We start from the raw sequence: 17,987 nt of genomic DNA, 5'->3' as shown, positions 1-17,987 counted from the left end.
AATCTGAGAATAGCCTCTTTTCACTGAGTGTTTAGCTTGATATAGAACTCACATGATTAAAGCAGAAGGCAGTCTCTGAATCAGAACACAATGGCAAAAAAGGTCCCCAGAAGGCGATAGAATCATGACCTTATGAATATATCAAATAGACCAGACTGCCATAACAGAATGATAGGGCAATAAAATATTGATAATGCAACTAAGAGGTAAATTTAGTTGATATTAAAAAAAAAAGGTGCTATAAAAGTATCTCCAAAGTTTAAATTATCTTAGGAATAACTGACCACTAAAAGGAAGTAAAATGTGTTGGGCAAATATATCCAGTTTCTGAGTTTAACTTCAATGAGGTCAACCATTAAGAGTCATTTTACCAGGCTGAATAGTCTGTGGAACGGACACAGTATGACATTTATAATTTATTTTCAGGGACTTTTTTGGTTTTCTAAGACTTAGGGGGAAGTAATCAGTTATATAATGCCCTGGTGGTAGGCATTTATAGTTTCTTACCACCTTCCAAAAACTGTATTACATTTTCAATTATGAGAATTCTGTCCCTGAGATTTCACAATCTTCAAATTTGTTGCTCACTCTTAACAGTTAGATCTTTCCTTTTCTGTATAACATGCTTAAAGGACTAAATTTTTTTTTGATAGTGGCAAATATACAAATATAGCCTCTTACTTACAATGTACAAATCACAAAAACCCTGTATTTCTCAAGGCTCATCATTTTCTTCTCAAATAAACATTCCACAGAACACTAAATATACAGTATGAACATACTTAAATTACCGTATCATATGATTCTGCAAAGTTCATGACATCTTCACGAAAGACTTCCACAGACTCAAGTAGATTACTTTTAAACTTTGGCTGCACTTGAACTAGTTCATCTTGAACAGAAACCTGGAATAAAAAAGAACATTCAATATTCAACCTGAGAGTGAAAGCACAGCATTTAAATGAAAACTGTAACTGTTTTCCAGCAAGTTTGTAATCACATAGATGCCATAAAAGAAATAACCCAAATGTAGCAAAAAAGGGACCCAAATTACCATGCCTAGAGAAACAGATACTATTATAGATTACGTGCTGTCTCAAGGGCCAGGCTAAGATCTGGGATTAGCAATAGCCAGTAGGTTCACAAGGTTGGAGCAGCTCCCTGAAAGAGATCTCTCTTCTAGTAGAGATATCCTCCAAATGGTCTTCAATGTTTCTCATACACCTTCAATCTACTTTCAGGCTCTTTATCTGTACCTCGTTTAACCTTCACAACAACCCTGCATGGTAAGTATTAATATTCTACCCATTTAACAGGCGAGAAAATCGAGTCACAAGGAGATGAAGTATTTTCTTAAAGATCCCAACACAAGTACAGAGTTAAGGTTAAAATGAAAAACCTGGCAATGTGGCTCAAGGTCCCTCCTCTCAACTAGGCTTATCAATAGCATCTATATAGAATATATACTACTTTGCACATAATGGTGGTTGTAGCAAAGAATGGGTCACTGGGCTTAATCCTAGCAGTAATACAGAGAAGGACATGGGCTTTCCCTGGTGGCGCAATGAGTTTAAGTACAGCACTATGAAGCTCTCCAAACGCACTGCAGCATGATGTTCGATCTCCGGCCAGGGAGCTGACCCACATAGTGCAGCAGACCTCTCCTGTCTCGCCCACTGCTCCCCTCAGCAGTGTATTTCAGTCAATCTGCCTGTTCTGTTCCCTGCTCTGTTTCTGGTGAATCCTCTCACCCCACCGCTGGCTTGTACTCCAGTTCTTGTATGCATAAATAAATAAATCTTTTGTTTTTTTAATTTTTTTTTTAAGATTTATTTATTTGTGCATACAGAACTGGGGTACAGGCCAGAGGCTTAGGGGCGGTGAGAGGTCTCACCAGAGACAGAGTGGGGAACAGAACAGGCAGATCGACGAAGTACACTGCTGAGGGGAGCAGTGGGTGGGTCAGGAGAGGTCTGCCACACCATGTGGTCACCTCCGGGGCAGGCGGGAATTGAACTCATGCGGAAGCGGCTTTAGATTCTCAGTGCTGTGCTTTAACCCGCTGCGCCACCAGGGAGGGCCTAAATAAATCTTTAAAAAAGAAAGAGAGAGAGAGAGAGAGAGAACAACAACCCAGTGAAGCTCTCCCATTGAATAGCAAAGTTGGCTTTATTAAATCTCAACAGAGAGCCCCCATTTCTTTCCTAACAGTCTCCTGACTAGCCCACAAACATTTTTCAAAATAAATGATAATCAATAATGAGCATAAATTTAAATAAACATTTTATGTACATTACCACTGAAGCCTCATAATAGCATGTTAAAAAAGAAACCCTAAAATATTTCTAAATGGCCATATGAAGAAATTGAGAATCAAAGGTTATTAACTTATATAAGATCACCCAATTGACTGGTGGCAGGACCAAAATCACAAGCAGGCCCCCAATTTTAATTCTGTTTTTAGCTACAACAGCTTGTTTCAATTTCACTCAGTATACATTTTCAGTATAATTAACAGATCTGGTCCCTTCCTTGGAGATCATTTTTTTAATGTGCAATTTGTCATGTGTCAAATGAATATTTACCATGTTCAAAATTGCTTAGAGGGGATTTATAACTATAAACAACAATATTAAGAGAAAAGAGATCTCAAATCAGTAAGTTAACCATCCATCTTAATGAACTAAGCAAAAAACAACAAACTGAACTCATAGTGAGCAAAACAGAAATTTTTAAAATAGAGCACAGTAAAAGATATAGACACAAAACACTAGAGAAAAATCAGCAAACCAAGACTTTCTGCTTTGAACAGATCAACAAAATTGACAAGCCTTGCCTAAAATAAAGAGAAAGGACTCAAATTATGAAAACTGCAATGAAAAAGTAGACAGCACTTCCTACCTTATAGAAATAAAAATAATTTAAAAAGCACAGGTTGTCAAAGAGGCAACCTAAGAGATGGAAGAAAGTATCTGCAAATCCTATATCTAGTAAGGAGTAAATATGAGAATATATAAAGAATTCCTACAACTCATCAACACATAAGTAAATCAGTTTAAAAATAGGTTAAGAGGGCCCTCTCTAGTGGTGCAATGGGTTAGGATGCAGCACTGCAAGCTAGCCACAGCTGCTTCAGTGTGAGTTCAATCCCCAGCCCTGGAGGTGACCCACATGGCACGGCAGACCTCTCCTGGCCAGCCTGCTGCTCCCATCAGCAGTGTTCTTCATCAATCTGCCTTTTCTACTCCCCACTGTCCCTGGTGAATCCTCTTACCCCTGTACCTCTGGCCTGTACCCTAGCTCTGTATGCATAAATAAATAAATCTTTTAAAAAAGGAATAAAAGGATCTCCCTGGTGGCTCAGTGGGTTAAAGCACTAAGAAGCTAAAGCCACTTCAGCATGAGTTCAATCCCCTCCTGCCCCGGAGATGTCCCACATGGCGTGGTAGATCTCTCCTGACCCGCCTTCTGCTCCCCTCAGCAGTGTACTTTATCAGTCGGCCTGTTCTGCTCCCCACTCTGTCTCTGGTGAAGCCTCTCACCGTCCCTGCACCTCTGGCCTGTAGCCCAGTTCTATATGCATAAATAAATAAATCTTTAAATAAAAAAAAGAAAAAAAATTTTAAATAGGCTAAGAACTTGAAAAGACATTTCTTCAAAGTAGATACACAAATGACTAACAAACATAGGAAAAGATGCTCAACAGTCTTATCATTAGAGAAATACAAATAAAAGCTATGAGATACTACTTCACTCATTTTGATAACTACTCTCAAAAAAAAAAACAGAAAATATCAAATATTCATGAGGGTGTGAAAAATTGGAACTTTGGTATATACTGTTTTGTCACTATGAAAAACTAGCATGAAAGTCCTCAAAAAATTAAAAATAGAACTAGTATGTTAATCAGTAATTCTAATCTCAATTATATATCAAAAAAATAACAAATAAGGTCTCAGAAGAATCTGTACTTCAATGTTCAGCATATTACACAACCAAAAGGTAGAAACTACCCAAGTGTCTGCTGGTGGATGAATAAACAACAAAATGTGATGCACCATCATTGGTGCTTACTGACAGTGATAAACTCTGAAAAATGCACGATTTAAGCAATTCAGTTATTGTGAGGCTGTCACAGAGTGTAACTATACAAACCCAGATGGTGTAGCCTAATATACACACAAACTAAATTGGGAGCACTGTGGTACTTATGGTTTATTGACTGACACATCATTAAGCAATGTATGACTATATACATACAATGGAATACTAATCAGTCTTGAAAAGGAAGGAAATCCTTACACAGCTACAATATGCTGAACCTTGAGGACATTGCTGTAATTGAAATAAGCCAATTGTAAAAAACAAATATTGTGTGATTCCACTGCAAAGGAAGTACAGAAAATATTCAAATTGATAGAAAAAGAAAGAAGAATAGCCATTGCCAAGGGTGGGAGAAGGGAGAAATAGAAAGTAATCAATGAATTTTCAGAGTTTCAATACTATAAGATGAAAAATTCTGGAGATGAGTAATATAGCAATGTGAATAAACTAAATTCCATTGAACTGCACAACAAAACTAAAGAAGACTGTAATTTTGTGCCAAATTTTTTAAAGCTTAATACAAAGCTACAGTAATCAAGACAGTATGGTAGTGGCACATAGTGGTAGATATATGGATCAACAGACTAAAACTGTGAGTCCAGGACTATGAGTACCTTGGTGATAGGTGTAGTATGGTAGCCTCTCTCTCTCTTTCTCTCTATCAAATAATGCTTCTTTAATTAAACAATAAAAATAATTCAGTATCCAGAAATAAACTTCTACCTTTACAGTCAGTTGATTTTCAACAGGATGCCAAGACAAATCTTGATAAAAGGATAATCTTCTCAACCAATAGTGCTGAGACAATATAGGCTATCCACAGGCTTTTGCATAAAGTCAGATTCCCTAATTCATGCCAACTACATTTAATTCAAAGACCCAGATGTAAGGGCTAAAATTATATTACTGTCATAAGAAAACATGAACCTGGTTTGTTTCCTAGATATAATACCAAAAATATGCAATACCAACAACAAAAAAATTGGACATAATCAAAATTAAAAACTTTCATACTTTAAATTCATAAAGTAGAACATTAGATGCTAGGGATTGGGAAGAGGGAAGAGGAATAGAGTTTCAGATTACAAGATGGAAGGAGTTACAGGTATGGATAGTGGTGATAGCTGTCCAACAGTGTATTTAATACCACCAAACTATACTAACTATACTATAAAGTTAAGTATAAGTTAAGATGGTACATTTTCTTTCCTTTTTTAATTTAAACTTATTTATTTATTTATTTTTACATCATCATTTTGTGCATTTTTTTCATCTCGGTTGTAATCTCTGTGGACTTCCCATGTCCCATCACAATAGTCCGTGAACTCTTCCTGCCCAGTTTTGATCCTATTCCTGTCTCCACCTTGTAGAATGTGAGATGGTACATTTTCTATGTGTATTTCAACAGAGTAGAAAACAAAAGTATCGTAAGAGGGGTGAAAAGACACTCCACAATACAAGGGAAAATATTTGCAAGTCATTTGATAAGGGATCTGTATTCAAAATATACAAAAAACTCTTATGACTTAGAAATAAGCAGACATATTTTTTTTTAAAGATTTATTTATTTGTGCATACAGAACTGGGGTGCAGGCCAGAGGCTCAGGGGTGGTGAGAGGCTTCACCAGAGACAGAGTGAGGAACAGAACAGGCAGATTGACGAAGTCCACTGCTGAGGGGAGCAGCGGGCGGGTCAGGAGAGGTCTGCCACGCCATGTGGTCACCTCTGGGGCAGGCGGGGATCGAACTCATGCGGAAGTGGCTTTAGCTTCTCAGTGCTGCGCTTTAACCCGCTGCGCCACCAGGGAGGGCCCACAGACATATTTTTTTAAGCAAGGGATTTAAATTCTCATTTCTCCAAAGAAGGTGTACAGCTTAACAATAAGTACATGAAAAGATGGCGAACATCATTAGCCTTTAGGAAAATGAAGTGCTGATACGTAGAAAAATATGGGTAAACCTTAGCATTATGCTAAATTAAAGAAGTCAATAACAAATGTCTATATAGTCTATGATTACATCTATGTTAATGTCTAATAAAAGGCAAACTCATATGTAAAGAAGATTAGTTAGTCATTGCCAGATGTTAGGTTGAGGAGGAAGAATGATGAATGATTGTTAATGGGTATAGGGTGCCATACCCCATTCTTTGGGGATAATAAAATTATTCTAAAATTAAATTGAATGGTGGCAAGGCAACTTATGGATACACTTTAAAAATCACTGAATTCTTTATTTTCAAATGGTAAGTTTTATGGTAGATACATTATATCTCAATAGAGTTCAATTAATACACATGAAACTTACATTACACATATAGTATTTTTTTCTGGAAATAATGACTTCATTAAAAAATGAATCTGTACTTACAGCTTTGCTCTGCAATTTGTTGAAAGAGTATCTCAAGGTATCAACTGCTTCTGATTCTTCTTTGGTTACTTCAACTTCAAATCTGTTTAAAATAGCATAGGCTTCCTAGACAGGGAAGGAGAGAGGAGAGGAATCAGAAACATCACAAGGAAAGCAACTGCCAAGTGACTTAGCTACCTTCCAAATGGTACCTTCCAATGTCTCTGAAGAGAGTATTCTAGAAGAGGGCTTTCCAAAGTTATTATAGAAGGCACCTCTAGTTCCCACTGGCACTAATATTAAATCTAGGTCCTAGGCAGTGAAGTCCACATTTAATAAGTACCTGAGTGATTCTGATGGGGACATAAGCAGATCACATTGAGATACTGTCCTAGAAAATATCCCTAGATGATTTCGTGTCTCTCTCCCTCCTTGATCTTGTGCCACCAACACCGTGCAAACATTTTTTTTTCATACTTTATCAAAATATATATGCATTTTAGTTATATAAGGAATGGAATAAAATGATTTTGTATGAGATACTGGAAAAGATACACGAGGATGATCAAAGGGATGGACTGGTGGTTGGTAATTATCTTTACCAAAAGAATTTATGCTGAAGAATTAAGCTTCTGCAGTTGGGGGGGGGGCTGTTATGATAATTTGTTAGATCTTGAGGAGTGGTTGGTGGTCCACACCCAGATAGCTCAAATTCCAATATTTAAAGGAGTAGTAAAGGGATGAAACTCATTAACTACTAAAGAATGTGAGCTCTCAGCGGGATTTCAATCACAAGCACTGGAAATCAAGAGATGGCTGTGGGAGGATTAAATTCCCAGGTAATGCAGGCAATAGATAATGTCTACAGATAATTGTCAGCAACATATGACCTATAGAATTTAAAGTAATAAAAAAAAGAATTAACTTTGATTTTAATTATCACCATGAACCAGAAATTCTAAATAATAGTCAAAATTAATTGTGGTAGAGAGAACAATGATGTCCACACTGTAGTTATATACATCCTAATCTCTAGAACCTTACATGGCAAAAGGAACTTCCTAGATGTGCTTAAATTAAAGAACCTGAGGTGGGGAGATTATTCCAGATTAACCAGACAAGCCCAGTGAAATCACCAAGGGAAAGACAGAAACAAGAGATTCAGTGTCAGAGAAGATGAGGTGGCCACAGGGAGAGAGAGTGTGATGGCATTGCTCAAATGAGCCTAGGACTGACAGCAGCTCCTAGAAGCTAGAGAGGGCAAGGAATGGATTCTTCCCTAGAACCTCTTGAAGGAACGCAGATCTGCTGGTATACTGATTTTAGCCCCATGAGACATGTTTTCAAACTTTTGACCTCTAAAATTGAAAAATAATAAATTTGTGTTGTTTTAAGCCATTAAGAGTATGGTAATGCGATACGGCAATGATAGACAACTAATGCAGTACTCTTCCCTAAACACTGATTTGTTAATCTAAGTAGCAACAGCTTACTATTAAAACTAAAGGTACCAGCCCTCCCCGGTGGTGCAATGGACTAAAGCACAGCACTATGAAGCTATCGCAGCCACTGCAGCACAGGTTTGATCCCCAACCAGGGAGGTGACCTACATGGCATGGCAAACCTCTCCTGACCCACCCACTGCTCCCCTAAACAGTGTGCTTTGTCAATCTGCCTGTCCTGCTTCTCACTGTCTCTGGTGAATCCTCTCATGCCTCACACCTCTGGTCTGTGCCCCAGTCCTCTATGCATAAATAAAATTAAAAAAAAAAAAAAAAGACTGAATGTAACATTCCCACCATGCTATTAATGGTTCCCAACAGTTATGGTTTCCAAGGAAAGCCAAAATTATTGGGGTAACTTGCCTGACTGTGGGGCCTGAAATACAACCATTTTCTATGCAGTGTTGGTGCCAGCATAAAAAAAAATAGCACATTGTCTATTGTGCTGTATTAAGTGTACAGTAGTGTTAGTATATTAATATTCCTTGTATACTGTTCATTGTTGATAATTGTCAACATAAGGAAGGAGAAATAGGCAAAGTGTGACATAAAACAGTGATATACAGTAACAAAATTATTTTTCAGTGTGTTCCTAGTTTTCAAAAAAACAGCATTTTCAAGAAAGAAATAATCAATTATTTGTTACTTCAATGGGTCCCAAAGTCATGTCCATTTGAATTTCATTATCACGGATACACGATAAGGCTTCCATTGCAAATCTGACATCATCTAAATCACGGATAGGTCTAGATAACTTTTTCAAGTATTCATTGATAAATGTTATCATGTCCGACATTTTCTTTTTATATTCTTCATTCAAGTATCGGCAGAGTAACATCTTCCATGCCTTAGCCTCAATTGATAAGGCCAATTTCATGGGCTCTGGTGAAGAAAAGATCAAAATAAAATGAAATTGACATTTTAAAACTACACATTCACTTCACCTGAAGCATCTGTAACTGTATTGTCCAAAACACGCACTATCTGTATCTGTTGAACACTTGAAATATAGTTAGCTTGAATTAAATGTGCTGTAAGCAATGTTATTTCAATCTAAAAATTAAGATAAAAACAAACATGCTATAAGATTACTAGATTTTGAAGACTTACTTGTTATCTCTATAGAGTATGTTATGCTGTGCTTGAGAAGGACACTAAAATCTATGGGGAATTACTTTAGAAATTAGTCCCAGGACTGCCCAGTTGCATCTGGCCAGCCCATTAGCAGCCTCCATTCATCACTCCCTCCTCATTTTCTTCTAGGCAGCCCAACAATGGAATGGAAATCTCCTGTTTCAAATCTTGCCATGGATTTCTTGTTATTCCAATTTCGACCTCTTCTGCATGATTAACAGAATATGCTGATAGGTAACCAAACCCTGTGCCCAGAGCCTACCTGATTGCCCCAGGCAATCCTGACCTTTCACAGGCCCAGTTCAAAATCCCTTCTTGAGATTTTGTAAGGATATATGAAGAGAAACAAATAGAAAGCAGGCAAAATCATGCACAGAGGCAAGAAGAATTGAGAAGCTGCAAAAAAGGATTTCCTCAGCTTGCTATGCTGTCCCTGCTTCTGATCTATTCCTAAAAATCTCAATGCCCCTTGGATTCTTGGATATACTTTTCCCCCTTAACATAATTCAAGTAAGCTTTTATTCCTTGAAAACAACACAGCCCTAAATCATCAACCCTTGTGCATTCTTTCTTTCTTTCTCACAATATCCATAATCCCCACCCCTGCCAAGTTTGAAACATGGTTGTTCTCCTCCCTCCCTGAAAGGACTATAGAGCTGAGCAAAGTACAGCCGGAAAGAGACATACACCAGGGTGCTGAATGAAGCTGGAAGGTGCTATTTCATGAGAGGTCTACATCTCCCAGGCCTTTCTTCCCTTTCTCAGGCCCCAAGGATTCATTCACTCTCATCATTCTTTATAACTGTTGCATTTCTTACCTTCCTCTTTCTAAAATCAAGATCTGACAACTAGAATACTGTAGAACAGATGATTTTGGTATTAAGGATACAGTACAAACCATTCTGAGGGAAAAACTCTACAGTTCTTGTAGTTATTGTACCTGGTATATAGCTTCTGATTTCTAACTAAATAATTTCCCCAAGTACTTGGGATACTTTTCCAAATCACATTCTTCCTTGTTATAAGAATACTACTTAGGGCCCTCCCTGGTGGCGCAGCAGGTTACAGCACAGTACTAAGAAGCTAAAGCCACTTCAGCATGAGTTCAATCCCTGCCTGCCCCAGAGGTGACCCACATGGCACAGCAGACCTCTCCTGACCTGCCCACTGCCCTCTGCTCAACAGAGTACTTCATCGGCCGGCCTGTTCTGCACCCCACTCTGTCTCTGGTGAATCCTCTCACCGCTCCTGCATCTCTGGCCTGTACCCCAGTTCTGTACAAATAAATAAAATAATTTTTTTTAAAAAGAATATATTTAATATTTATTAAACATCAACTATTTGTTAGATACTAAGCTAAGTGTGTCCTACAAAATAGTTTATGAAGTGGGCACTGTCTTTATCACCAGCAGATGACATGGAGATTAAAGAGGTCAAGTAAGGCTGATAAGCCAAACTTGTCTCCTTAAGAGTAGAGCTGAAAATCTACTTAAGGTCACTGAAATATCTTCTCAGCATAAAATCTTCTCACATATTAGACTATTCTATCTCTGTAACTATGACAATAAGTAGACACTAGTTTTAAACCCAAACCATAAACCAACTCAACTCAGTTCACATATTTTTTCAGGTAAATCAGTATCAGCCCTGCCCTTCTGAATATTAACCAATCAGGAGGGTAATTTCAAGAAGCCCACTTCTGAGTGACAGCCAATCAACAACAGTCTCACACAAGTATCCTTTTACAAATGATGTTAGTTTATTTAAATCCATGCTACCCAGATAGTCTGTATTAGGCCACTTATCTGTTCTGCTAGGAGCACTATGCCTAAACATTGCTCTCCCATACTATATAAGCAATAAAGTCAACTTGGTCTTTGTTTTTCGGAAAGAAAGTGGTTGTTTGACACTCTAATCCCCAAACTATTCAGGAAACCCCAAACTGTTTGCTTCCTATCCGATATACACAACCCGCTCTCTTCACAGTAACCTAAAAACATGTCTTACCTGTAAATTTATTTGTTTGCCAGTTGAGGAACTGTGAATTGTAATAAGCCACCTGGCATAATATTATATATAAAATATATGTACAATGTATACTATATATCTTATGTGAAGATAAATATTTTTATATCTGAAAAATACTGGTGGTCCAGAAGTATTTATAATATTGCATAAAGGAACCTTAATCACTGACTTCCAAATAACATAAATTTCAGGTGGGAATACAGATACCCACAATTAATAAATTTTCCTCAGTACCTGTGTGCAATTCAAGTGCTCCTACAACAATAACAGGCTTCAACTCATCAATCTCCTGTTCAAAGGTAGCGTAGCGTAGAATTTCTGATCTGATTTCAGTGAGAGAAGGGTTGTTAGCCAAGAACTCCTGTATTAACAAAACAACATTATCATTAATTTGGGGACAGTATAAAGTTTACAGTTTTAATAATTCAATTAGAAAACTGCATTTGCTTATATACTTTTACATTTGTATATGCTATCAGGTTAGTCATTGGGTAAAGAAAGGGATGAACCAGTAGCACTGGGAGCAGAGACTTATGGAGGGAAGTTCATAGCCTAGCATGAAAGATGATTCAGAGCTGTAATGTTTCCTTGAGTGTCTCACCAAAACTACAGCTGAGTCAATTAAGTGTGAATACTTGGCCTCTAGATAGTCTGGAATATAATTCACTAAGGTGAATTAAACAAAATCCATTTGAGCCTCATTATTATCAACTGCCTTAGCACATCATTGTGAGAATGATGCAGATACAAAATGTCTCGTGATTGACATGTAGGATCTTGGCCTCTACTCAAGAGCTCTTGTCAACATCATTGCTGTTTTCCTGGTCCTCCCACATGCATTAGGGACCACTAAAACCCACACTGCATCAAAGTGAAAATCTACCTTCACTTTCATGTCCCGGTCCTCTGTCCAGAGAGTCTTGTACTTTTGAAAGTCCTGCAGGGCCTCCTGAGCTACCTTTCTCAGAGAGTTCACAGAGGAAGAAAGGAGGAGGACCAACTTGGAGATATCCTTATGCTCTGCTACTCCTGGATAAAAATTTTTCAGCTTCCTTGGAGGAATAATTTCTTCAAAAGACCCTGAAAGCAGATATTTTTATACTATAGATAATGGATAGATAGATAAATAAATAGATAGATATAATGTTAGCATTATCATTTTAATATTTATAGACTTTTTTCAAGATGTATTTTCTGAAAGACCCTCCCTCCAAGTAATTAATAGCTATTCGCTTACTATGTTCACTCATTCTTACTAAACTACTGTGCAAGATTTGGAGGTCTAGATTTCTTTAATATGGGAGAACTATTACCAGAAGAGAAAACTAAAAGACATTGAATTAAAAAAACCCCAACATTTTAAAAGTCCTCCAAAGGACAAAAAGAGTTCAACTTGCTATTCTACAGAACAGCATAGTGATTAAATCACCACATTTGTTATCCAAATTGTTACCATAGGTGTCATCGCTAAAGGGAGAGTTGCCTCACCATGGCAGTGAGAACCGGAGCCATCCTCCCTACCCCACTTCTGTGCCATCAGCATCTCAGGTGCCTTGGACTACAATTTCCAGCTTGCTATCCACCCAACTGCTGGAATGGAGGGAGCTGGGAAGGAGGAAGGGAAGACATGTGGAGTGGTTGCTCCCATACTTTAGGGTTTCAGAAGGCAGGTACATCAAAGACAACAGCAGCCATCACTCACCTTGTGGTGGATTATCCAGCTGGGATGGGGTATGGCAGATCTCAGATCTCTTCCCCTCTCTAACCCACTAGGCCCGACCCAACTCATGGCTTGTTTTTCCTTGTGGGGAGAAGGGTTGGATTCCTAGTAAGCCTTCCAGCATCAGTCACCCAGCTTTGGGCCAAGTCTTTTTGGAAGGGAATTTTCCCACAAAAGAATGAGTAATTTTACGAGTTTGTTCAGGAGTTTCTCCTACTCATCTCTATCACTTCCTTTTTGACCTCTCACTGATAAAGGTCATTGATAATGCTAGAGTTTTACTGCTGCTTTGATGTGGTGTAGTTGGCCAGACCCTTTAGGAAGGGTAAAATAGGTTTTTCCCCTTAACAGTTTAGGGTCCCTGGATGCCCCTCAGTTTGATGCAGTTTCAGTTTGGTACCCTGACCGGTAATGAGCCTCCTGGTTACAAAATTACTTTAGGTCACTTATTTAATATTCACAAAAATATTTGTGAGGATTAAATGAAGCAACATATGTTCCACTTCAGCTTAGCATCTGGTACAAAGAAATGATGGAATCACATCTATCCACCACTATAAACATCTCTTGCCAAAATCTGACTCTGTCAATGCCTTTATGGAAATTTTCAAGTGTTATCTATCTAGCAACAACCATATATTTTTGGCACAAATGATACCTGAATTTGAAAACAGTTCCCAGATGCTTATTCTGTATCTATTGAGATGATCCTGTGGTTTTTGTCCTTTATTCCATTCACAGGGTATATTTTAATAGGTTAAAACTATCTTGAATTTCTGGGATAAACCCTTTTTATATGTTGCCAGATTCAGTTTACTAAATGTTGTTAAGGATTCCTATGTGGTCACTTCAAGTTAAGGATTCTTAAAGAACTTTTTCTTTTTAATAAAGAGAAGTCAAATTTAAACATATTTTCTTCTATGGTTCTGAGCTTTTGATGTCTTAAGAATCTTTCCTTACCCTGATACTATAAATATTTTATGCTATGGTTTATTCCAAAAAAGTTATATAATATATGCTTTATATGCAATAGAAGTGTTATAAAATACAGAATGGCTACTAAGATCCATGTAAGATCTGATTTTTCTCCTATGTACATAAAAGTCCCTATTCAACTTATTAAATAGCTTCTTAACATCCACTGATTTGTTATTTTGTCTTGCATATCTAAGATATACAAGGGTGTCTGTGAACTCTGCCCTACTCTACTGACCTACTCTTGTTCCAATGATCTATTCTTGGACCATTAAGAGACTATAGTTGATTAGTCCGACTATGATACTAACTATCTGGAAGAGCTAAGTCACTGCAGTTTTTCTTCATAGTTTTGGAGGGTATTTTAGACTCTGAAATTCCACATATCTTTACAATAAAAATTCACTAATTATTGAAAAAAATGATGTTGTAATTTAATAGCAATTGTAGTGAATTTGTAAATTAATGAAAGAATTACTTTGCTCCTATATTTCATGTCATTCAATAATAATTTTCTATAAAATTGCTATACAAATACTTATTCACACTTTCGCGTTTGTAAAATGTCTTTTTTTCCATTATATTTTACAAGATATGATTGACATGTAATTCTATTACATTTTAACTGAATGATTGGTTGTTATAGAAATTTTTTATTTTTGCATGTTGGTCTTTACATAATAATTAATGAACACGTTGGTTTGAATAGTTGTTTCTAGGTTCCTTGGATTTTCTATGCATTGATTTCCACCACTATTGTCATTTTTATTATCTTATTTCATAGTGAAATACTGAATAAGTGATGAGTCTACTTGCTTGTTTACTCTTCATTTTAATAGGAAGGAATTATTTAATTTTCCACAAATGCCATTCTCAGAAAGTCCGTCATATTCCTACTTTGCTAAGAGAATGTGTGTGGGTAAGTGAAATATAGTTTTATATATACTTCTGCATATAAAACATTTGTCAAAAAATTAACAAATTTATAAAGTATTTACTGAAAGAGAAAAAGAATTCCAGCACACTCAGAAGCACCCAGGTTAAGAATAGAATTCTACCTTATTGGTAGTTTTCTCAACCCCCCTCTCCAATCACAGGGCCCTTCTTTACTCCCAGAGTAACCATAATCTTTAATTTTCTTTGACAATAACAGCCAAAACTACAGTGATGATACCTGATTTGGGGGTGGGGGGAGGAAGATCCTAATATTACCTCAATTTTTAAAGTACAAAAATAAAATTATAGAAACATCTCACACCTTAAAAAAGAAAAAAAGACAGGCCCTCCCTGGTGGCGCAGCGGGTTAAAGCACTGCACTGGGAAGCTTAAGCCACTTCCGCATGAGTTCGATTCCCGCCTGCCCCGGAGGAGTCCACATGGCGCAGCAGACCTCTCCTGACCCGCCCGCTGCTCCCCTTAGCAGTGTACTTCGTCGATCTGCCTGTTCTGCTCCCCACTCTGTCTCTGGTGAATCCTCTCACCCTCCACATCTCTGGCCTGTACCCCAGTTCTATATGAATAAATAAATCTTTAAAAAAAAAAAGAAAAATTACAGACAGACCAATGTACATATCTCTAAACACATAGTGTTTAAGCATAAACTAAGCTGTAAAGGAAAGAACCTTAGTTGCCCATGTTTAGGTGAAGGTTCCCAGGAGAAACACTGAACAGAATCTCTGGTCTGGCTTCAGCTTTTCTACACGTTTATAACAGTCCTTTCTAGGGAATTAGGGGGAGATAGGATCATAAGTTAACCCTTAAAAAATATAATCAAACACAGGATATATAGCATGGCTGTTCATTAGCCACATAAATAAAGTCCATTAGAAAAAGGATCAGGACAGAGGGCCTCCCTGCTGGTCTAGGGACTAAGTGTCAGAGTTATTACCCTTATGGCCCGAGTTCAATTCCCGACCAGGGAGGTGACCCACATGGAGCAGCAGACCTCTCTTGTCTCTCCTACTGTTCCCCTTAACAATGTATCTTAGTACATCTGCCTTGTTCTGTTCCCCACTCTGTCTCTGGTCAATTCTCTCACCTCCACACCTCTGGTCTATACTCCAATTCTTCTATAAATAAAAAAAGAACAAGGGTCAGGAAAGAGTGCTAACCTGTATTTCCTAGATCACAATTCTCTCCCTAAAGCTCTCAGCATCAGTTCAAAAACAAAATTCTTTCAAGTGGTTAAATGAGTTTCCTCAGCTGACCAAGAGCACTGAGAATAGAGCAGTGAATTCATCAGCACAAGACCAAAGTAAGCCAGCACAGCCAAGAATATGTACCAGGCTCACCCAGACATAATACTTCAAGTGAGAAGACAATACAATGGCATCTTGGTGAGGCCAGACCAAAACTGACTGTTTCTTATGTTGCACTGGCTGCACTCTTGTTAGAAAAAAATAAAATCTTGTTAGGCTGATTATTCTGTAAGCATCCTTCAGCATTCACTGGGAATTCCCTTCCCCTCACTGCTATATTTTATTATTGTTAGCAATATTCTACACTTTCTCTCTTAGTATTTTCTTGCTTTGTGGGAAAAAAAAGGTGTGTTGAGGGTACTTTTTTTTTTTAAGATATTGAATGTCTGAAAGTGTCTTTATTTACCATCTTGGTCAACAATTTTGCAGGAAATAGAATTCTTATTTGGAAGGTGGATGATAAGTCAAAGATTCTGGCACCTAGTGACTTTAGTTTTATATTTACCCTGTATAATAATAGAAAGACATATGGAATGAACTAGAGAGAGAGAAGAAATAATAATAGCAAACAGTTGAATTCTAGTCCTCTTATCTATGTACATCCCCAGTCCTGTCACTAGGTGTGTGATCTTGAACAAATTATTTAATCTCTCCAAAGAAAGTGATGGTGTAAATATTCATTTCACCAGGTATTAGATATATACATGTTGTATATGTACATATATCAACATAGCTTCATCAGGATCACCTTCCTTCTAATTTTCAACATTGCTACTTCTAGATTCAGCTTCATCATTCCTCACTGCCCAGGAATTCATAGATACTGCTTCAGACTATTTCTCCCTCCTTCAAAAAGATAAGACTCTTTGAAGCTCTCCCCACTGAGGAAATGCCTCATCTCACTGTCCTATGAGCTGTTCCTGAGTAGGCTGTGGTGCAATAGAAACCCCTGTCAGCTCATGCCAATATATCAAGCCAGTTCATCACAGACTAGACCTGAGATTGTTCATTCCCCACCAGTGGGTAGTAGGGATGAACAGAGAGCTCAGAGATGATGCAAGATATGAAGGAAACTTAGGCCACCTGTTTATGTAATTCACATGGGGTCTTGATTTTGTGGTGGAGGTAGTATCATTTCAGAAAAAAAGTTTGAAAATTTTCTTTTTCATCCTACCTATTGATGAGATCTGCAATACTGTTTCTCTGGGTCTAGCCTGTTTCATTTACCATAATATCCTCCAGGTTCATCCATGGTGTCACAACAGTGGGATTTCCTTACTTTTCAAGGTTAACAATAATATTCCATTGAATATTATCCATTGAATCCAGTTATTCAATGAGTAACATTATAATGTTAACAAACAAGCTCATAGTAACAGAGGTTTTCACACAATGGGGGAGGAGAAAAGAGGCGTTATGGATCAAAAGGTACAAACTTTCACTTACATGATAAATAAGTTTTTAGCCCTGTTGTATAGCACAGTGACTTTAGTTAGCAATAATGTATTAGATACTTGAAATTTGCTAGAAAGCAAAGAACATCGCACATGTTCTCACCACAAAAAGGAAACTTGGAGGTGATAAGTTCATTAATTACTTAATGGTAATTACTTTACAGCATATTCATATACCAAAACATCAAATTATGCATATTAAACTTGTACAATTTTTATTTATCAAAATTAAATGATGTTTGGACCTCCCTGGTGGTGCAGCAGGTTAAAGCACAGCACTAAGAAGCTAAAGCCACTTCAGCATGAGTTCGATCCCAGCTCCAGACTGGGTGACCCACATGGTGCAGCAGACCTCTCCTGACCGGCCCACTGCTCTCCTCAGCAGTGTACTTTGTCAGTCAGCCTGTTCTGCTCCCCACTCTGTCTCTGGTGAATCCTCTTACCTCCCCTGTACCTCTGGCTTGTACCCCAGTTCTGTATGCATAAATATATTTAAAAAATATAAATTTAAAAAATAATATCA

General features: G+C 37.5%; 1 protein-coding gene across 1 annotated transcript in view; it reads right to left on the bottom strand.

Moving 5' to 3' along the window:
• The window catches only part of DNAH8 (dynein, axonemal, heavy chain 8), a 296,367-nt gene that overhangs the window by 190,275 nt on the left and 88,105 nt on the right, over positions 1-17,987 (bottom strand). Inside the window, exons 26-30 of the mRNA XM_004673443.2 lie at positions 12,001-12,197; positions 11,352-11,478; positions 8,602-8,837; positions 6,475-6,579; positions 792-905 (exon numbers count right to left, since the gene is read on the bottom strand). Coding sequence (XP_004673500.1) covers positions 792-905; positions 6,475-6,579; positions 8,602-8,837; positions 11,352-11,478; positions 12,001-12,197 — 779 coding nt within the window. The remainder of the gene's footprint in view (positions 1-791; positions 906-6,474; positions 6,580-8,601; positions 8,838-11,351; positions 11,479-12,000; positions 12,198-17,987) is intronic.

The sequence above is a fragment of the Condylura cristata genome, unplaced genomic scaffold (assembly GCF_000260355.1).
Source record: "Condylura cristata isolate star-nosed mole 26May11 unplaced genomic scaffold, ConCri1.0 scaffold00001, whole genome shotgun sequence".
NCBI classification, from domain to species: Eukaryota; Metazoa; Chordata; class Mammalia; order Eulipotyphla; family Talpidae; genus Condylura; species Condylura cristata.
This window is presented reverse-complemented; position numbering and strand designations above follow the sequence as displayed.